The sequence below is a fragment of the Phyllobates terribilis genome, unplaced genomic scaffold (genome assembly GCF_046119375.1).
Source record: "Phyllobates terribilis strain yellow unplaced genomic scaffold, ASM4611937v1 Scaffold_1__5_contigs__length_1240528914, whole genome shotgun sequence".
Classification (NCBI taxonomy): Eukaryota; Metazoa; Chordata; class Amphibia; order Anura; family Dendrobatidae; genus Phyllobates; species Phyllobates terribilis.
Genome location: NW_027362761.1, coordinates 603,755,618 through 603,779,030, shown reverse-complemented (window position 1 = coordinate 603,779,030; position 23,413 = coordinate 603,755,618). Strand labels below are relative to the sequence as shown.

General features: G+C 44.4%; 1 protein-coding gene across 5 annotated transcripts in view; it reads left to right on the top strand.

Moving 5' to 3' along the window:
- The window catches only part of LOC141272273 (uncharacterized), a 59,004-nt gene extending 36,555 nt beyond the window's left edge, over nucleotides 1-22,449 (top strand). For all 5 annotated transcript variants that reach the window (XM_073682808.1, XM_073682817.1, XM_073682846.1 and 2 more), the window contains 6 exons: nucleotides 16,036-16,097; nucleotides 16,175-16,261; nucleotides 16,393-16,473; nucleotides 16,792-17,008; nucleotides 17,141-17,291; nucleotides 21,617-22,449. In XM_073682808.1, the coding sequence (XP_073538909.1) occupies nucleotides 16,036-16,097; nucleotides 16,175-16,261; nucleotides 16,393-16,473; nucleotides 16,792-17,008; nucleotides 17,141-17,291; nucleotides 21,617-22,418 (1,400 nt within the window). In that variant the 3' untranslated portion in view covers nucleotides 22,419-22,449. The remainder of the gene's footprint in view (nucleotides 1-16,035; nucleotides 16,098-16,174; nucleotides 16,262-16,392; nucleotides 16,474-16,791; nucleotides 17,009-17,140; nucleotides 17,292-21,616) is intronic.
- The last annotated feature ends 964 nt before the right edge of the window (nucleotides 22,450-23,413 follow it).

The following is a 23,413-nucleotide window of genomic DNA, read 5'->3' as shown; positions in this document are numbered from 1 at the left end:
ACCAATCACCGATCTTGGCTCCACATTTAAACACTGCTGTACTGATTGGTCGCGGACGCAATTTAAATGTGCCGCTAAAATCGGTGATTGGTCGCGCACAGCGTCGGCGACCAATCAGCACAACGGTGTTTAAATGTGGAGCCAAGATCGGTGATTGGTTGCGGCCGATATTTAAATTTGGCGCCCAAATCGGTGATTGGTCGCGGGCACCTCCAGCGACCAATCAGCGATTTTTAACACAAATGTCCGGATCTGTGTAACACCATGCGGATACTGTGGGGACATCAGCGGCTAGGGTGTGAAGGGAGGACCGGGGAGCGGCGCTGCGGGTCGGGATACTTCTGCTGCGAGCGCCCGCTCATGTCCCGGGTTCTTGCAGCGGAACTATCCGCACAGGCAGCGGCGCTGACATCCATGCGGCTAGGGTGTGAAGGGAGGACCGGGGAGCGGCGCTGACATCCAATTGGTCGCGGCCGCTATTTAAAAGTGCCGCACAAATCGGTGATTGGTCGCGGTCTTGGCCCGCGACCAATCACTGATCTTGCCGCAAAAGTTAAACACTACTGTGCTGATTGGTCGCGGACGCTGCCCGCGACCAATCACCGATTTGGGCGCCACATTCAAATATCGGCCGCGACCAATTACCGATCTTGGCTCCACATTTAAACTCCGCTGTGCTGATTGGTCGCGGACGCTATTTAAATGTGGTGCCCAAATCGGTGATTGGTCGCGGACAGCGCCAGCGACCAATCAGCGATTTTGAATAAAAATGGCCGGACCTTTGGAACACTATTCGGATGCTGTGGGGACATCAGCGGCTAGGGTGTGAAAGGAGCACCGAGGAGCGGCGCTGCGGGTCGGGATACTTCTGCTGCCAGCGCCCGCTCATGTCCCGGGTTCTCGGAGCGGAAGTACCCGCCCAGGCAGCGCCGCTGACATCCATGCAGAACGGAGGACTGGGGAGCGGCGCTGCGAGTCCGGATACTTCTGCTGCCAGCGCCCGCTCATGTCCCGGGTTCTCGGAGCGGAAGTACCAGCATAGGCAGCGCCGCTGACATCCATGCAGAACGGAGGACCGGGGAGCGGCGCTGCGGGTCCGGATACTTCTGCTGCCAGCGCCCGCTCATGTCCCGGGTTCTCGGAGCGGAAGTACCCGCATAGGCAGCGCCGCTGACATCCATGCAGAACGGAGGACCGAGGAGCAGCGCTGCGAGTCCGGATACTTCTGCTTGCAGCGCCCGCTCATGTCCCGGGTTCTCGGAGCGGAAGTAGCCGCATAGGCAGCCGCTCCCCGGTCCTCACCAATACGATACGCTGATTGGTCGCGCTCTCCTGACGCGACCAATCAGAGATTTTAACGCTGAATTCAAACACACTGTCCGCTGCTTAGTAACACAGCGCGCGAGATTTAAAACCTGCTTTCAGGATTGGTCGCGGACGCCGCCCGCGACCAATCACAGATTTCCGCTCCAAATTTAAACACTCTCTCCGGCCAATTACCGCAACATTTGAAATGTCTACGCCACCTTCGGGAAATAGCACGGCTAACTCCGCCCATGTGGTCATGTGACTCACAAAATGCTCATAACGTACTGAGCAGGTTTTCTTTGTCACACTGTGCGAGGGACTTCATTCAGACTGTGCGAGGGACTTCTGTCACACTGTGCGAGGGACTTCTGTCACACTGTGAGAGGGACTTCAGTCACACTGTGCGAGGGACTTCTGTCACACTGTGCGAGGGACTTCTGTCACACTGTGCGAGGGACTTCTGTCACACTGTGAGAGGGACTTCAGTCACACTGTGAGAGGGACTTCAGTCACACTGTGCGAGGGACTTCTGTCACACTGTGCGAGGGACTTCTGTCACACTGTGCGAGGGACTTCAGTCACACTGTGCGAGGGACTTCTGTCACACTGTGCGAGGGACTTCTGTCACACGGTGCGAGGGACTTCAGTCGCACGGTGCGAGGGACTTCAGTCGCACTGTGCGAGGTACTTCTGTCAGGTTTACTGAACACGTTCTGCCAGTGACAGCGCGCTGAACAGATACTTCTTTACGTTTCCTGTTTTATAATGGGTCATAAGCGAAAATACGCCACGGAGGAAGACAGAAAAGCAGCAGAAGCAGCAAGAAAACGACAACGTCGAGAGCAACAGACACCACAACACACTGCCGCCAGACAAGCCCAGGATGCCGAAGCTCAACAAAAACGCCGGGAACAGGAGACACCGCAACACACTGCCGCCAGACAAGCCCACAATGCAGAAGCTCAAAAAAAACGCCGGGAAGAGGAGACACCGCAACACACTGCCGCCAGACAAGCCCAGGATGCAGAATATCACAAGAAACGACGGGAGCAGGAGACACCGCAGCAAACTGCCGCAAGACAAGCCCAGGATGCAGAAGCTCAACAAAAACGCTGGGAACAGGAGACACCACAACACACTGCCGCAAGACAAGCTCAGGATGCGGAAGCTCACCAAAAACGCCGGGAACAGGAGACACCACAGCCCACTGCTGCCAGACAAGCCCAGGATGCGGAATCTCACCAAAAACGCCGGGAACAGGAGACACCACAACACACTCAATGAATCTCTAGAATCCAGGACAAACCGAGAACAACACGATCGACAAATTTATCAAAAACGAATGCTCTACCAACTAAGGCAAACCCAGCAGAACATTCAACAACTTGCACGTTACGTAACAAACAATGAAACTAACATTATTCAACACTACTGTGGGAAGATGAATGTAGTTTGTTCAAAATGCGAATCTATGAATTTTATCGAGGAAAAACCATCTGACAATCAGTTTACTCAATGCTGCCAAAAAGGAAAAGTAATGCTACCAAGATGTCACTGCTCAGATCTGTTTGAGTAGTTGATGAAAGGAACGCATGAACACAGTAGAAATTTTATGGAAAATATCAGAAGTATCAACAGTTCTCATGCCTTTGCTTCATTTGGTGCCAACATTGCACCGCCCCCTGGATTCGGACCGTATTGTTTTAAAATTCATGGCCAGATCTACCACCGTACTGGAACACTTCACCCAGAACTAGGACAACCACCAACATTTGCACAATTATACATCTTTGATCCAAATGAGGCTACAGAACAAAGGATGAACCGAAAAGAAAATGAAAAGTGTAATGCAGAACTGATGAAATTAATTGCCGTACATTTACAAACAATCAGCCCATTTGCTGCCGCATATCGCATGCTAAAAGACGTTGAAGCTGAAGAGGAACAGAGAGCTATACAAAATGGGATGGAAATGCCTTCTATTATCATGGCCATTAAACAAGAACGTCAACAAGATCCCCGATGTTACAATAAACCACGTGTAAGTGAGGTCGCAGTTGTTTTTCAAAACGATGATGGAGAGCCTCCTTTTCAAAGAGATATATTAGTCCATCTTAAGCCAGACAAAAACAACCCTTTCGTTCCTAAAACACAACGGATTAGCATTTTGCACAGCAACCTTGATGCTCTTCTGTATCCGCTATTCTTTCCAAGTGGTGATCAAGGGTGGCATGAAAACCTACGCCAGCAAGGAACTTCAAGAAGAATTACACAACTACAGTACTACAGTTTTCTTCTGTCTGTGCGAAATTACTTCAATCCTATTTTAAACGGTGGGAAACTGACACAACAGTACTTAGTAGACGCATACGTTAAAATTGAAGCAAATCGGCTCAATTTCATACGAAGGAACCAAAAACAACTTAAAGTTGAAGACTACTGCGTTCTTCAAGAACATTTGCAAAAACAATCCATTGAAAAAGGAATTCCAATTGGAAAAACAGTAATTCTCCCGTCGTCCTTTGAAGGTAGCCCCCGCAACATGCAACAGCGTTATCAAGATGCAATGGCAATAGTAACAAAGTATGGAAGACCTGACATTTTTTTAACAATGACCTGTAATCCTAAATGGCCGGAAATTACAGAAAATCTACAACCCTGGCAGCAAGTTGAACACAGGCTGGACTTAGTTGCACGCGTATTTCGACTAAAACTCAGCAGCCTTTTTGAAGACATCAAAAAAGGCCTTTTTGGAACAGTCGTAGCAATGGTACACGTCATAGAGTTTCAGAAACGAGGTCTCCCACATGCGCATATACTAATTATTTTAGACGCGGATTCCAAGTTTCGCACGGAGGACGAAATTGACAACATAGTGTGGGCTGAAATTCCTAACCAAGATAAGTATCCTGAACTGTATAATACTGTAATCTGTAATATGGTTCATGGCCCATGCGGTGTAGCAAATCCAAAAAGTCCATGCATGGAAAACGGAAAGTGTACAAAAGGGTTTCCAAAGCAGTTGAGACAGCACACTGTTAAAGATTTGGACGGCTACCCATCCTACCGGAGACAACTGATTGATAACATTGTACACAACTTATTAAAACGCTACAACTGTCACATCAACGTTGAAATCTGCGCTTCAATAAAAAGTGTTAAATATCTTTTCAAGTACATCTACAAGGGACATGACAAAGCTAACGTCGAAATCCAACAAAAAACAGTCAATCACGATGAATCATCACGGTTTGTTGACTCAAGATATGTCAGTGCTCCAGAAGCTGCTTGGAGAATATTTGCATTTCCAATGCATTCACAGTCCCATGCCATTATACGTTTAGCTATTCATTTACCAAATCAACAACAGCTTTATTTCTTTGAAAATGCTCAAGTCGAAGATGTCTCCAAAAATTTAAGCACAACGTCAACATTAATGGAATGGTTTTTGCTGAACCAACGTGACGAAAACGCAAGGCAGTATTTGTATCGAGAGATTCCAGAGCATTACGTTTGGAATAAAACATGGAAGCCAAGACAACGAGGACTTAGCAGAATAATTGGACGCATGTATACTGTTAGTGTCAAGGATCAAGAAAGATATTGCCTTCGGCTGTTACTACTGCATTTCAAAGGAGCTAGAAGTTACGAAGATTTGAAAACAGTTAATGCAGTATTGCACGATACATTTAAAGCTGCAACTTTGGCTTTAGGACTTCTATTGGATGATACTATGTGGACACTTACCTTTAGAAGACGCAATTACCCTACATATGCCTAAGAAACTTCGTGAATTGTTTGCCTACATTTGTGTCTTTGGACCGCCTACAAATCCGGATCAACTTTGGACAAATTTCAAAGAACATATAATTGAAGATTACTGCTTACGTCTTCACAACAAAAGTGGAAATTGTCACAATTGCGAATCTTATGCCATGCAAGATGTCCAAAATATCCTACTACTGCATGGAAAAACATTTTCAGACTTTAATTTGCCACAGCCTACAAGTCAAGTTGCACAAATTCAAGAGTATGACGAAGCTTATGAATTATTGTTGGCAACAGAGAAGAAAAACTCCTTAAATCAAGAACAACGAATTGCATATGACACTATTGTGAGCGCTGTAGAAAACAAAACCGATCCAACGGTTCTTTATTGACGGTCCTGGAGGCAGCGGTAAAACATACCTCTATGAAGTTTTAATGCATCACGTTAGAGGGTTAGGAAAAGTCGTATTGCCATCGGCTACAACAGGTATTGCAGCAAACCTTTTAAGAAGAGGTCGCACTATGCATTCACTCTTTGGGATACCAGTTCCGGTCAATGAAATCTCCGTTTCCAGAATCAAACAAGACACATTTGCAGGAAAACAGTTGAACAGTGCAAATCTTTTGATACTTGATGAGTGCACCATGGCGCCTAAATATGCTTTGAGCTTAATTGACAGACTTCTGCGTGAAGTTATGACTACAAATATTGCTGAAATAAATGAAATTCCTTTTGGAGGTAAAGTTTTTGTCCTTGGCGGAGATTTTAGGCAATGCCTTCCAGTTGTACCGAATGGAACAAGAACAAATATTATCGAGTCAACCCTAAAAATGTCAGACCTTTGGAAAGAGTTTAATAAACTACAACTAATTAACAACATGCGATCTTCTGACGCAGAGTACAGCAACTGGCTTCTTAAACTTGGGAATGGTGAACTTAGCAATGAATATAACCTTGGAGAAGACATTATTGAAATACCAGAAGACATGTTGTGCACTGACTGCATCGTAAGTGATGTTTTTGGACAACGCGTTGAAATAGATGTGAACGACCAAAGCAGTGTTGAGAGAGCCTCTTCCTATGCAATTCTCTGTCCCAAGAACGATGACGTAGCTCTGCTAAATTCCCGTGTGATGGATAGAATGCCTGGAGAGTATAAATTATACAAAAGTGATGATTCGGTGGATGTCGACAATGAAGATAAACGAGAGCATTATCCAGTTGAATTTTTAAATAGTGTTACGCCATCGGAAATGCCATCCCACAGACTACAACTTAAAGTTGGAGCAATCGTCATGTTGCTGCGGAATCTAAATACAAGAAGTGGTCTATGTAATGGAACTCGCCTTATTGTTACTGGACTCCATTCCCACATAATTCAAGCAACAGTGATCACTGGATCTGCAAAAGGAGACGAAGTGTTCATTCCACGCATTGATTTATGTCCTTCAGACACCGGTCTTCCATTTAGGCTTCGACGTCGACAGTTTCCACTAAAACCAGCATTTGCCATGACAATAAACAAGTCACAAGGTCAAACTCTACAACGTGTTGGCATATATTTACCGGAGCCCGTTTTTGGACATGGACAACTGTATGTTGCATTTTCAAGAGTTAAAATGAGATCCAATGTCAAGGTGCAAGTTTTGGATACCCATTTACAAGGAAAGTTGCTTACAGATAGTCCAAAAGTATTCACCAAAAATGTCGTGTACAAAAATATTTTAGGTTGATAGTGTTAAGAAATATATTCTAAAGTCGTACTTCTTTTGTCCGATGATTTATTGTAAAATATTGTTACATATTCATGGAATAGTTTATATATTTTAATTATCTGTTTAATAATTTTGTTCAGTTGTATTAAGTTCTATAACCAATAATAGTTAATAAAGTATTATTTTGTGTATTCATTGTATTATTGTTAAATCTTCATAGCGACATCTGCAGCATGTGCTACTAAAGTGAATGTAGATTTGTGCCTCTCCACGCACTTAGTCCCGGCGTGGAAAGCAGCGAATCTACAGACAGCAGCTAATCACAGCAGTATCTGAGAGCGCGTGCTGTGCCTCACATCCTGCGAGGAGCTGCTGAAAACAGGACAGACAGCAGCTAATCACAGCAGTATCTGAGAGCGCGTGCTGCGCCTCCGATCCTGCGAGGAGCTGCTGAAAACAGGACACACAGCGCTGGAGCAGAGAAAGGAAACAAGGGGAGGATTAGGGTTTAGTTTTTGAAATGTGCTGTAGAGATGGGGAAATGAGAAGGTCATACCAAACCAGGATAAGCAGCCCATACAAGCTAAGATGAGGAAGGCGTACAATCCAAAATAAGTCAGCCATACAAAGCAGGATTAGACGAATGACGCAGCCATACAAACCACATTGACAGACCGCGCTGTGGATGCTGGATGTGACACGATGGGGGATAACCCCGCCCACAGCCCATCATTCACTGTGTTGCGCGGAACAGCAGACCCCTGGCTGCAGCCGCAAATAGTCGTGATGTAAACGGAAACAAGATCCGGCTGCAGGCGGGAGAATTAAGTGCTGGCTGTGCGTCGTCAGCGATGTTGTCACAAGCAGGATTGACAGCATGACATAATGACAAAATTCCTTAGGGGCACCGAGGGGATACATTGTGAAGTTAATTAAAAGTAGTGCACAACACATTTAAACACTGCTTCACTGCTTAGTCGTGCCCGGTCAGCCGCATGCATATTCTAGATTACCCGATGCATTAGAATCGGGCCACCATCTAGTACAGAATAATGGGCTCCATATATTGATCCATACAGAATAATGGACCCCATATAATGCTCCATACAAAATAATGGGCTCCATATAAAGCCCCATACAGTACAATGGACCCCATATAATGCTTCATACAGAATAATGGGCCCCATATATTGATCCATACAGAATAATGGAACCCATATAATACTGCATACAGAATACTGGCCCCCATATAATGCTCCATAACGAATAATGGGCTCCATATAAAGCCCCATACAGTACAATGGACCCCATATAATGCTCCATACAGTATAATCGACCCCATATAATGCTTCATACAGTATAATGGACCCCATATAATGCTCCGTACAGAATAATAAACCCCATATAATGCTCCGCACAGAATAATAGGCTCTATCTAATGCTACATACAGATTAATGGGCCCCATATATTGCTCCATACAGAATGGCCCCATATTTTGCTCCATGCAGAATGGGCCACATATATTGTTCCATACAGAATAATGGGCCCCATATATTGCTCCATACAGAATAATGGGCCCCATATATTGCTCCATACAGAATAATGGGCCCCATATAATGCTCCATACAGAATAATGGGCCCCATATAATGCTCCATACAGAATAATGGGCCCCATATAATGCTCCATACAGAATAATGGGCCCCATATAATGCTCCATACAGAATAATGGGCCCCATATATTGCTCCATACAGAATAATGGGCCCCATATAATGCTCCATACAGAATAATGGGCCCCATATAATGCTCCATACAGAATAATGGGCCCCATATAATGTTCCATACAGAATAATGGGCCCCATATAATGCTCTATACAGAATAATGGGCCCCATATAATGCTCCATACAGAATAATGGGCCCCATATAATACTGTATACAGAATAATGAACCCCATGTATTGCTCCATACAGAATAATGGACGTCATATATTGCTCCATACAGTATGGGCCCCATATATAGCCCTGCACTGTGACTGGTCAGCGCAGAGGGCGCTCTGTAGTTACGTTATCACGCCCTCTGCCCTGAGACGTCACAGAATCAGAAGATGTGGAGGAACGGGGAGAAGTAAGTATTGCAAGCAGTTTAAAGCACGAGGGCCCTATATCGTGACGGTGGCCCTGCAGGGGGTTGCACCCCCACCGGGTGGTGACGCCGGCCCTGCATTCCTGCTCTGTGTCAAAGGTTGTCATAAGGTTCTCCCAAATTTTTCTGTCTCTCTGAGATTTGAAGTTACCTTTTAGAATTGATGCTGATTCTGTGGTTAAATTTACAAAATTAATTTTCACCCACAACTACTTTAAATTTGATAACATATAGTTGCAGGAGACAGGTACAGCAATGGGAAGTAAAATGGCTCCACAGTATGCAAATCTTTTCATGGCCAAAGCTTGAAAGAGACTTATTGTCCTATCAGGCCTCTGGCCAACTACCGTTAAATTGATGATATTTTAATCATCTGGACGGGGTCTGAGCTACATGAACACTTTAAACAATTTCATCCCACCATGAACCTAACACTCAACTACTCCTGTACTGAAATTATCTTTTTGGACACGATCATTAAGCTACAGAACAGTGAAATAGAGACATCCCCGTACCGGAAACCAATCGACCGTCCTACATACCTTAAATGAGACCGTTTCCATCCAAAACACATAAGAAAACTTTGTTTCTGATGGCTGGGCTGTAGACAATAATCGGATATGTTACAACCCTACAGATAGAGACAAACACCTTGATGGCCTCAGAAAGACCTTTTTGTATCAGGGCGACCATCCAAGAACAAATGAAAACCAGATTACAAGAACAAACAGAATGTCAAGGAATCATCTCCTACATTACAGAACCAAATAAGAAAACAACCGGGTGCCTCTAGTAGTCACCTACAATCCAAATCTGGAGGCGCTAAGGGGAGCTGCACGGAAACTACAACCCTTACTACAAAAAGATGCCCGATTACAATCCATATTCCCAAACCCCCCACTTCTGTGTTTCAGGCAGCCCCCAAATCTAAGAAGCATCATTGTCAGAAGCTCCCTTTAATCTCCACCAGCTACAGGTACCTTTCCTTGCAACCAGAAAAAATGTAAAACCTGTCCGACCACAGACAAGATAAAGATCCCCAACTCTCATCAGGACTATAAGATCCCAGGTACTTTCAGCTGCATCACATCTAATGTAGTGTACTTAATTATATGTACTAAATGTCCAGCTGGGGGTCTTTATGTAGGGGAGACAGGGCAAAAACTTAGAACAAGGATGAATTCTCATTGCCACACAATAAAAGAGAAAAGAATAGATCTGCCTGAGGCAAACCATTTTTGTTCCCCTGATCACAGCATCATGGACATGAAATTACTGGTATTAAAAGGAAACTTAAAATCTCAGACAGACTAAGAATTGTAGAACTGATAACAGCGTATTATTCCGGAAGAAAGGGACAGTCCGTCCTTGAAACCTATTAATTTCATTTCCACCAGGATAAAGTCTCTAACCCACGCCTCTGTATCCGAACTCTTCTGGTTTACTGGGCCTCTTCTCCACCAAGCGCCTCATTGTTTGCTCCTATAACTATAGTATCAGTAACTTTAAGACCCTAACCTGGGATCGGAGAAAACTGTGCTGATGGGGGACTCACTTTCACACTTCCTGCCATAAAACTGTAAGGGCAAATTCACACACTGGAGACTTATTGGTTTCTGTGACTGTATTTGAAAGGACCAAAAAATAGTGTGCAGCGGACGGATCAGTTTACTGTAAAGTCTGCGGGAATGGATCATAACGGAACGGTCATCCCATATGTCCTCCATTAACGGATCCGTGTTTTAGCGCTGCACATGCCCACAACACTAGAGGTGACAGAGACCCCCTCCAGTGACCAGAGATAAACCCATGTGAACGCCCCCCGGCCTCCACCATCTTGGATTTGGTTTAGGATCCCAGCAGCAGCACCATTGCAAAGCTCCAGGCCCTGACAAATAAAATAATACAAGAAAACCTATAACAAAAAAGTAATTTTTATGTCTGGTGTACTTTTCTCAGTTTTTCCTATCCAAACAATTGAGCTTTCTTAAAATGAGCATTACAAGAAGTCGACTTTGACTGCATACTGTTATGATCTGCTACAAGCACTAAGGAAAGACAGGAGATCTGTCCCTATAATAGAACTAAGCTAGATCCCTACGATGTAACGGGGAACCTGATCCTGCGATCAGACCCGCTAAAGTCCTCAGCTAGTCTGAACGAAGACCTATAGATGTGAGGTAGGGATCCCTACAAGAACTAGGGACTGGGAGAAAGATGGACACCTCCTAGCAGAAATTGTAGCAGTAAAAAGACAAACAAACAACATAGAACATAGAGGTCAAAAGACCTAGCTAAACTGACTGAGTAAGGTAACAAAGCACCTGGCTAGCTTAAGAGTAGAAATTACAATGAAGTCCAGCAAGGCCAGAAGGGCGGAGCAGGATTAAATAGGCAAAAAAGGTCATGTGACCGGCATAATAGAAAAAAACTAACAGGAGAGTTCTAACAGTACCCCCTCTTCTATGAGGATCCTCCGGATCCCCTAGGCCCAGGCTTATCAGGAAACCTCTTGTGAAACGCTCTGACAAGTCTGGAAGCAGAAACATCATCCGCCCTCACCCATGAGTTATCCTCGGGACCGAAACCCTTCCAAGCGACGAGATACTGCAAACTCCCTCTATACCGTCTAGAATTAAGGATGCGGGAAATTTCATATTCCCCGTCCTCCACCACCGGAGGAACAGTGGCAGTGGCGTCTCTATCTGATACATCAGCTTTTTTCAATAGAGAAACATGAAACACCGGATTAATCTTCCAGGAGGTGGGAACCTCCAACCTAACAGCAGATTGGTTAACTACCTGAAGCACCTTAAAGGGCCCTACAAACTTGGGACCCAATTTTTTAGAAGGAATCCTCAACCGCAGATTCTTAGAGGACAACCAAACCATGTCACCAACCGTAAACAAAACCTCCTGACGTTTCCTGTCAAAGTACCTCTTAGATTTTTTGTTAGCCTCCTGAAGATTACCACGCACATCCGTCCAAACTCTTTCCAAATCACCGGAAAAACTCTCCTCCTCAGGCACAGCCGATACCAATTTGGAGAATGACCCAAAAGACGGATGTCTCCCAGAACAACAAAAAAAGGCGAACACCCAGCAGAAGAGGATGTATGGTTGTTAAGAGCAAATTCAGCAAGCGGCAGAAACTCAGACCACCCCTCTTGATTGTCTGCCACAAAACAACGCAAGAACTGCTCAACATCCTGGTTCTTCCTTTCTGTCTGGCCATTAGACTCAGGATGATATCCAGATGAAAATGACAAATGAACTCCCAACCTGTCACAAAAGGCACGCCAAAAACGAGCCACGAACTGAGGTCCCCTATCAGAAACAATGTCAGTAGGAACACCATGGAGTCTGACAATCTCCTTGACAAAGGCCTTAGAGAGTGTCTTAGCGCAGGGCAGTTTGATGAAGGGAACCAAGTGACACATCTTGCTAAAACGGTCCACGACCACCCAGATGACTGTGAAACCCTCAGAGGGGGAGAAGGTCAGTAATAAAGTCCATAGCCAGATGTGTCCAAGGTGCACTAGGAACCTCCAGAGGGCAAAGCAATCCCGCAGCAGGAGTATGTGAAGACTTAGATCTAGCACACACAGTACATTGATGCACCCACTTAATGACTTCCTTCTGCCATCCAGGCCACCAAAAACTGCGACCCACAAGTCTCTTGGTCTCCGAAATTCCTGGATGACCTGCCAACCGAGACTCGTGACACTCAACAAACAAATCTCTCCTAAAGGTCCTAGTCACAAACAACCTCCCATGGGGAGTGTTAGATGGGGCATTCTCCTGTACTTTAAGAATCTCATCTTCCAAAACGGAGTCCAATGCAGCAATCACAACACCTTCTTGTAAAATGCTCTCCTCCTCCTCAGCACCGACCATGGGAGAAAAGCTGCGAGACAAAGCATCAGCTTTAACATTCTTGGTACCCGGGATGTAAGTAACGGAAAAATTAAACCGCGAAAAAAAAAAGTGCCCACCTAGCCTGACGGGCATTCAAGCGCTTAGCAGCATCAAGATAGATCAGATTTTTATGATCAGTGAAAACCTGAATGGGAAAATCAGCACCTTCCAAGAGATGACGCCAGTGTTCAAATGCGAGTTTAATAGCCAGCAATTCCCGATTACCAATATCGTAATTAAGTTCAGTCTCAGAAAATTTTTTTGAAAAAAAGGCACAGAGATGTACTCCATCCTTGTTTTCCTGAGACAACACCGCACCGACCCCCACAGAAGAAGCATCAACCTCAACCAAAAACGGCTTAGTCACATCAGGCTGCATAAGGATGGGGGCAGAGCTGAACCTCTCCTTTAGAAACACAAAAGCTTCAATGGCCTCAGAAGACCACTGAACCGCATCAGCACCTTTCCTGGTGAGATCGGTCAGCGGTTTAACAATAATAGAAAAATTTTTAATGAATTTTCTGTAATAATTGGCGTAACCCAAAAACCTCTGTATCGATTTCAAACCAATAGGCCTAGGCCATTCCTGCACAGCTTGAACTTTCACCGGGTCCATCTCAAAGCCCTCGCTGGAGATAATGTAGCCCAAAAAACTAATTCTCTGTACAGCGAACTCACATTTCTCCAGCTTAGCAAAAAGCAAATTGTCAATAACTGCAATACCTCACGTACGCTCCGCCAATGAGACTCCAGGTCAGGCGAATAAATCAAAATGTCATCCAAATACACAACCACATTTTTGCCGATCAAAGGTCTAAGGATGTCATTAATAAGATTCTGAAAAAATGCTGGTGCATTGGTAAGACCAAAAGGCATAACCAGATTCTCAAAATGACCCACAGGAGTGTTAAAAGCAGTCTTCCATTCATCAACCTCCTTCATGCGCAACAAATTGTATGCCCCCCGGAGATCAATTTTAGAGAACCACTTGGCCCCCACTAACTGGTTAAACAAATCAGGAATCAATGGCAGTGGGTAGGGATTGCGTACAGTAATTTTATTAATCTCGCGAAAGTCCAAACAAGGACGTAAACCGCCGTCCTTTTTTTTTAACAAAAAAAAAATCCAACAGCCACAGGTGACTTAGAGGGTCTGATATGACCGGCGGCCAAGCTCGTCTGTATGTATTCCTCCAAAGCCTTTCTCTCAGGAATAGTAAGATTAAATAAACGACTTTTAGGAAGAGTAGCTCCAGGGACAAATTCAATGGTACAATCATAGTCTCTATGGGGAGGCAAAATTTGCGACTCCTCCTCAGAAAAAACTTTCCAAAAACCCTGAATAGGTACAGGTAATTCCCTTTTATCCACAGCAGCAATGCGCCCGTTACAACACTTGTCATAACACTTAGGGCTCCAGGACTTAATTTCATTGGTAGACCAATCCAGTACAGGATTGTGCAATTTTAACCAGGGCAACCCCAAAACTACTGGAGAAGGCAAATTATTTAATACCACCAAATCCAAATTTTCTTGGTGAATACCATTAATAGTGAGGGGAAATTCATAAACCTTGTGAGTAACACATTTCAAGGGAGAGCCATCGACAGAAACCACGGCAATAGGGGATGACAAAGGTTTGGGTTTTAAATTACGTTTTTCCAAGAATCCCCCATCAATCACATTGAGAGTTGAACCACAATCCACAAATACCCGAAATTCAATTAATTCTTCCTGAGCTGCGGTAGTAGCAGAAAGAAATACACGCTTAGTGTTTAAACAGGCTATACGGGCGTAACTGACCTTTTTTTTTTTCTTTGTTCATACGAAGCACACAGTTCTTAATGAAATGGTCAGATTTCCCGCAATAAAAGCACAAACCCTTCAGAAAACCTGCGGTCTTTTTCCTGAGAGCGGGGTGACATCGCCCCAATCTCCATCGGCTCTCCAGTGTCAGTACAGACCCTCTCAAGACTCGGAGCTGACATGGTAGAGGATTTACTCTCATTAACCCTTGCACGCAGTCTCCTATCCTCCCGTATAGCTAATTGCATTGCCTCCTGCAAGTTTCCAGGTGTAGGATAAGCAATCAGCAGATCCTTAACCCTTTCACCTAGCCCAGCAAGAAACAAACTTTTCAGAGCTGAATCGTTCCACCCCACCTGAGCAGACCACCGACGGAAGTGAGTACAATAATTTTCCACATTACCTGATCCCTGCCTCAAATGTCTCAATTCCGTCTCAGCTGATGAGACACGATCAGGATCATCATACAACAACCCCAAAGCAGAAAAAAAAATATCCACTGATCTAAAGCACGGATCACTAGGTTGGAGAGAAAAGGCCCATCCCTGAGGTTCTTTGCGCAAAAGTGACATTATGAACCCTATGGGCTGTGATTCATCACCAGAGGATCTGGGTCTCAAACAAAAATACAATAAACAAGCATTTTTAAAGGAAAAAAAATCTTGTTGTTCACCAAAAAATAAATCAGGCAATCGTACCTTTGGCTCCACAAAATGCGCTCCAGAACAGCTACTCACGTGTTGTTGGAGCTCGGCCACCTCCAGAGAGAGTCCCTGCAGGCGTTGAGCCAAATCCTGAACCGACACCATGATGGAAACTGGAGGTCTTTCCTTAGAGAATTTTTTTTTTTTTTTGGGCTGGACTTACTCTTATGATCTGCTACAAGCACTAAGGAAAGACAGAAGATCTGTCCCTACAATAGAACTAAGCTAGATCCCTACGATGTAACGGGGAACCTGATCCTGCGATCAGACCCGCTAAAGTCCTCAGCTAGTCTGAAAGAAGACCTATAGATATGAGGTAGGGATCCCTACAAGAACTAGGGACTGGGAGAAAGATGGACACCTCCTAGCAGAAATTGTAGCAGTAAAAAGACAAACAAACAACATAGAACATAGAGGTCAAAAGACCTAGCTAAACTGACTGAGTAAGGTAACAAAGCACCTGGCTAGCTTAAGAGTAGAAATTACAATGAAGTCCAGCAAGGCCAGAAGGGCGGAGCAGGATTAAATAGGCAAAAAAGGTCATGTGACCGGCATAAAAGAAAAAACCTAACAGGAGAGTTCTAACACATACTATACCACCAAGTTCTTTGTTTTATGTCTGATCTCATCAGATTACACCTATATATATTTTTTTTTTCTTTTTATTTTACAGGAATCCAAATTTCCTCCCCCATTGACAGCGCCCGACCTAGCCATCACCGACAAAATATTGAGGTAATTTGTTTATTATTTATTTTATTAATAAGAGAATGATTTTTATCTTCTTTTTTTTTATTTTTGCCTGTTCGTAGAGTTTTTCACCCTTCGAGGGGCTCCCTGACGCTATGGATTCTCCCACACCACCAGCGAGGTTCACAGCGGGAGAAAGAGAGACGTCTGTGAGTACAATAGTTATTGTAGTAGTAATCACTTGTACCATCATGGCCGGCCGACCAGTGGAATTGGAAAATTCTGTATTGTATATTGTATCACAGAATTTCTAAAAAGAATGTGTCTTTCTGTCCTAAAGGAACCGGCCTCGGGCCAACCTATATACCGGCAGCAGAGACCCTCACAGAGACATCGTGGTGCTAGACGTGGCCGCAGAAGGGTAATTTATCTTTTTCTTCCCTCGTTGTACTCATCATAGATCAGCGCACAAAAAACTGTACGGTATCAGAGATACTATAAGAAATGGGGAGGATCCCCTGCACCCTAGATCCCCGCGCCATGGAGCCGCCCTGAATCCTCGGCATCTCGTAACGTGTCGTGGATTTCAGAAGTCCCGAGATTAAAGGCAATAAGAATATTGTAAAGTCCATATATGACGATGGGCCCGGCCCCATTATTTGTCATTTTCTATCCCACCGTCTGCCATGTCCATGTCTGAATGACGACCATTCAATTTCATGATTGGATATATTTCCAGGTCTCCAGAGGCTCCACCAGGGAGGATGAGGCGTACAAAGGTCCAGACATCGACAACGAACTCCTCATCCAACTGGTGGAGGCAAGAGCCCCTTTATGGGATTCGATGGACCCCAGGCATGCCGACTACGTCCACACCCGCCGCCTCTGGGAGAAGATATACCGGACTATTGACACCCGCTGGGGTGAGCTCACGCCAGAGCAGAGGAGGAGAAGCGGTGAGTGGTATGTGGAGCCGCTCTGGTCGGTCGCTGGAGGAGATAATGCGGCCAATGAAATATATTTATTTTTAATGTTATATTGTAGTTTTGGATTAATATTATATTTATTTTTTATATATTTTCTCCTAGGAGAGAAAATTCTGATTCGGTGGCGGTCAATCAGGGACCGCTATATGAGAGATTTAAGGGAGGAAAGAAGTGGCTCAGCGCCCTGCCGAAGACCCCTATACTGTTATAGGGAGATGCTGCGCTTCCTGGACCGCTGCGCCGATCTGCGTCTGTAAGTATCTCCTCTATTATTTCACTGCTTCCAGCACCGTTCTCCAAACCCCCTCCTCAATAAGCACCAGGTAGTTCTTTCATTAAATTAGTAGTTCACTTTACCCCCAGGGTGGTTTGCACGTTAATGACCAGGCCAATTTTTACAATTCTGACCACTGTCACTTTATGAGGTAATAGCTCTGGAACGCTTCAACGGATCCCGCTGATTCTGAGATTGTTTTTTCGTGACATATTGTCCTTCATGATTGTGGTAAAATTTCTTCGATATCACTTGCGTTTATTTGTGAAAAAATCGGAAATTTGGCAAAAATTTTGCAATTTTCTAAATTTACATTTTTTATGCCCTTAAATCAGAGATATATGTTACACAAAATAGTTAATAAATAACATTTCCCACATGTCTACTTTACATCAGCACAATTTTGGAACCAAATTTTTTTTCATTAGGGAGCTATAAGGGTTAAAAGTTGACCAGCAATTTCTCATTTTTACAACAAAATTTACAAAACCATTTTTTTAGGGACCACATCACATTTGAAGTGACTTTGAGGGGCCTTTATGACAGAAAATACCCAAAAGTGACACCATTCTAAAAACTGCACCCCTCAAGGTGCTCAAAATCACAATCAAGAAGTTTATTAACCCTTCAGGTGCTTCACAGGAATTTTTGGAATGGGGAAGAAAAAAATGAACATTTAACTTTTTTCACAAAAATGTTACATTAGACCCAAATTTTTTTATTTTCGCAGGGGTAACAAGAAAAAATAAACCCCAAAATTTGTTGAGCAATTTCCCCTGAGCACGCCGATACCCCATATGTGGAGGAAAACCACTGTTTGGGCGCACAGCAAGGTTCAGAAGGGAAGGAGCGCCATTTGACTTTTTGAATGTAAAATTTGCTTGAATAATTAGCGGATGCCATGTTGCGTTTGGAGAGCCCCTGATGTGCCTAAACAGTGGAAACCCCCCACAAGTGACACCATTTTGGAAACTAGACCCCTCAGGGAGTTTATCTAGACATGTGGTGAGCACCCTGAACCCCCAGGTGCTTCACAGAAGTTCATAACATGTAGCCATGAAAATAAAACAATCCAACTTTTTCCACAAAAATGATCTTTTAGCCCCAAATTTTTTATTTTCACAAGGGGAAGAGGAGAAAATAGAACCTAAAAACTGTTGTGCAATTTCTCCTGAGTAAGACGATACCCCATATGTGGGGAAAATACGCTGTTTGGGCGCACGGCAGAGTTCAGAAGGGAAGGAGCACTGTGTGACTTTTTGAACGCAAAATTGGCTGGAATCAAGAGCGGACGCCATGTCGCGTTTGGAGAGGCCCTGTTGCTCCTAAGCAGTGAAAAAACCCCACAAGTGACCCCATTTTGGAAACTAGATCCCTCAAGGATTTTACCAAGGGGTATAGTGAACATTTTGCACCCAGAAGTACGACAGAATTTGATAACATTAGGTCATCATATTGAATAAGTTGTCATTAGTCTTGAGCGCAAGTGCTCGCTGCTTGAGTTTGCATCGGGCACTCAGATATGCACCAAGTATCGCGGGTGCTCAAGTGACACGTTCGAGTCCCCGCACGCATGTTTCACGGTTGTTAGACACCCAAAAAAAAACATGTAGGGATCGCTCATGCAAGGCAGTCAAACCCAGAAACTTTATTTTGGCCGCAAAGCATATGGGGCAGAGCCTCCAGCATGTCACTTTAGCACATGCGATACTCGGTGCATACACGAGCACCCGATGCAAACTCAAGTAGCGAGCACTTGAGCTCAACACTGGTCGCCATATCGTCATAATTTTTTTTCTTTACTTTTGAAAAAATCCCAACTCTAGCACAACCCTAACCCCAACCCCAGCCCTAGCGTTTATTTTTTACGCCGTTCCTAGTGCGGTATAAGTGATTAGATGCCTTTATTCTTCGGGTCGGTGCGATTACAGCGATACCAGATTCACATCGGGTTTTTATGATTGACAGCTGTCACACATGACATGCATTTTTTTGCAAAGACTATTTTTTGCATCGCCATATTTTGAGAGCTATAATTTTTCCATGTTTCAGCTGACAGAGTCATGTGACGGCTTGTTTTTTGCGGGATGAGTTGACGTTGTTATTGGTGCCATTTTCGGGCACGTGACATTTTTTGATCGCTTTCTATTCAGATTTTTTGGAGGAAGAATAAACAAAAACCAACAATTCAGGAATTGTTTTTTTGTGGGGGGTTTTTATGCCGTACTGCGTGTGGTAAAATTGATGAGGCAGCTTTATTCTTCGGGTCAGTGCATTTACAGCGGTACCGCATTTATATAGTTTTTTTTATGTTTTGGCACTTTTACATAATAAAAACTATTTTATAGAAAAAATATTTTTTTTGTATCGCTTTATTCTGAGAGCTATAACTTTTTGATTTTTCAGCTGATGGAGCTGTATGACGGCTTGTTTTTTGCGGGACAAGATGGCGTTTTCAGCGGTACCATTTTTATTTACATTCGTCTTTTTGATTGCGTGTTATTCCATTGTTTGTTTAGCGGTATGGTGATAAAGCATTGCTTTTTGCATCGTTTTTTATTTTTTTACCGTGTTAACTAAAGGGGTTAACTAGTGTGACAGTTTTATAGATCGGGTCGTTACGGACGCGGCGATACCAAATATGTGTACTTTGATTGGTTTATTTTTTTTTCCATAATAAATAAATATGGGTACAATATATTTTTATCTTTTGGGGATTATTTTTTTTTTTATATATTTTTACAATATATTTTTTTTTCTCACTTTCTGGCACTTTTTTTTTACTTTTAGGCCATGGCAGCACTTGGTCAGTATTCGGTCAGTATTTTTTCTCAGGAGTGGGAGCAAAAACCAGTTGAGTAACAATCAGAGAAAAGGTATAATAGAAACCAGTCACCAATTCTGCATTTATCACCCACTCCTGGTTTTGGCTCCCACTCCTGAGAAAAATTACTGACCAAATACTGATAGTGGGGCCATGGCCTTAAACTTTGTCCCACTATGGGACTTTCACTTTTTGCAGCCTGATTGACTGTATAGCATAGAGAGCAGCAGCATCTCTGTGCTATACAGCCTGTCAGTGCTGCACAGGGAGAAATTACTTTGGTCATGCACTATGCATGACCAAAGTAACTTCCTGCCGTCTGGTGACCCAGATGTTGTCATGACGACATCGGGTCACCATGACAACATCCGGGAGCCGCCGCAGACAGTGCGGGACACAGGCAGAGGAGGTAAGTATCGGCGCTTACATCCCTTTGCCCCCGCAATGCTGCGATCGTCTTCGATCGCAGCATTTTGGGGGTTAATGTGCCAGCAACAGAGCAGGACCGCTCCTGGCACATAGCACCGGGTGTCAGCTGTGACAATCAGCTGACACCCGGCAACGATTGCCCCACACCGCTTGTATGCGGGCGGGATCGCATTATGCGTAATAGTACGTCCCTGGCCCAATAGGCCCAGCGCACAGGGACGTACTATTACTGACAAGGTCGGAAAGGGGTTGTATCAACCCCTTACCAATAATTTTTCTTTATTGCAATTCAAATTTTTCCTCCCTTTCTTCCAAAACGTAAAACTTCTTTATTGATTTTTTTTTTTTTTTTTTTTTTTGGTGGGGAGCGTGGTGGGTTGTTGGTTGTTAGTTTGTACAACTTTCACTCCACAGTAAAAATGTTGAAGTAACATGAATCTTCAGATCAGTGCGATTACGGCGTTTACAAATTTGTATAGTGTTTAATTTGTTTGCTTCGTTTATTTTAGAGAAAATAATTAATAAATTAATAAAAATGTTGTTTGTGTGACCAGTTTTTGAGACTTGTAACTTTTTTTTATATTTTTGTGGCTGGCTTTGTGTGAAGGTTTGTTTTCTGTATGGTGAGATGATATTTTGATCACTATTGCATTTTTTGAGGGAGATGCCATGAAAAAAAAACTTCTCTTTTTTGTCCCCTCTGGGGACTTTAAACCTGCGATCTTCTAATCGCTTGCTTTATGTACTACAATGTAAGTGTATTTCAGTATATAGCTAAAATGTTGGGATTCACTGAAGTAGCAGCATGGCAGCCATGAGGGCAACCAGTAGACGATCTACTAAATTGTCACCTCTCCCACTGGACACCACCTCTCATCTGGCCTCTCCTTTTAGAGCATTCGTTGCGCCACATCGCAAAATACTCTGCCTCCACTTGTAATAAAGAGAGTTATCAGCATAAGTACTTTTGGTTAGATCGTTCTTACTAAGGTTCTTCACATAGACTTATCATTTATAATAGGTGAATAATTCATTTTTATCTTCTTTTCAGGACAACATCCAGTTCTCGAGCACCAGAAGTCCCTCTTGTAGTGGTCCCGGAGGAAGAGGATAGAGCCGGACCCTCTGTCCCACACACTCATGCTCAGGCAGCAGTAGTCCCTCATGTAGCGGTTCCGGAAGAAGAAGCTAGAGCCGGCCCCTCTGTGCCTCATACTCGCGCACGAGGACCAATAGCCGTAAATGTAGTTGTACCGGAGGAAGAACCTAGAGCCGGACCCTCTGTCCCTCATACTCGTGCTCAGGCACCTGAGCGTCAAATTCCAGTATCTGCTCTCGCTCGAACAAATCGGTCAGCCATGTATAATGTGTCCGAACCCTTGTTGCGGCGGGAACGATCCGGTAGGAGACGTCTAGAGGTCTTAGATGATCTCACAAGGATCACACGTGAAGCCATGATGGGACTGGAAGAACAGAACCTTTCTATAAGGGAAGAAATTAATCGGCTGCTGGAGGGGCTGGGGCCGTCGCTTCCCCCTTCAAGAAATATTCCGTACCTCATAAGTCTCAGCCCCTGGATGGACCTAATGCCTCCGGAGCAGCAGCATGAGTGCCGCCTGAGGCTTCTTAGCACCGTCTTGGAATTCCTGCAGCGCCCCCCATCCCAGTCCTATCCCCAGTCCGAGTCATATACACCCCCTCATTCCTATCCCCAGTTCCATCCTCCTTCTCATCACGAGTCCCAGCCACATACCCCCTCTCATTCTTATCCCCTTTCTTATCCTCAATCCCATTCTTATCCACAGTCCCATCCCCCATCTCAGTCCTATCCCCAGTCTCATCCCCCATCCTAATCGTATTCCCGCTCTTAAGGCCCCGTCACACATAACGAGATCGCTAGCGAGATCGCTGATGAGTCACGGTTTGGTGACGCAATAGCGATCTCGCTAGCGATCTCGTTATGTCTGACAGGTAGCAACGATCAGGCCCCTGCTGTGAGATCGCTGATCGTTACAAAGCTTCCTGGACCATTCCTGGGTCGTTGCGCTCCCGCTGGGCAGTGTGCATCGCTGTATTTGACACCTTGTCAACGACCTCGCTAGCGATTCAGAACTGAGACACGTAGAGGTGCATAAATTGGACTTTTCTGCGTTCATCGTCCCTGATTGGTGGTCGCTACTGCGTCCTTGTTTTTTCAGATCCCACCAGCGTTCTCCGGCTGTGACTCCACTTTGAACAAATCATACATCTTTAGCGAAGTAGGTATTGTTTGGGGTCTCAAATGAGTTTCCATTTTTAATTCATTTATAGCACATCTACCAATTATCTGCTATCATTGCTCTTCAGGGAGGGAGGGCTTGGCTTCAATAGCGATCTCATTAGCGATCTCGTTATGTGTGACGGGGCACCAGGACCGTTAAAATACTGGCAGCAGTTGTCGCGGCAGGTCTTCGCATCGTGGGTGTTTCTGCCATGTCCCACTGGTTGAAGGCTGCAATTGCAGGATCGTTTGCACGCTATTCACCGAGCTCCACTTCCCCATTGGCTCGGTCCACAGAGTCCACAAAGCCAGGCGGACAGTACGTAATTGCATCACGTCGACGAAGAAAGTTTTGAAGCGTGCAACAGGCCAAAAGAACAGAGTCTATTGATTTAAGCTTCATGTTAATTGGCGTATGAAAAACTCTGAAGCGGTTGGCCACGACAGCATGTCAGAAAACGTGCTGTGTGGGTGTGTGTGCACGAGACCCCTAAAATATCTGTCCATGCAAAAGCATATATATACAGATAGAAGCCAAGCCCTCCCTCCCTGAAGAGCAACGATAGCAGATAATTGGTAGATGTCCTA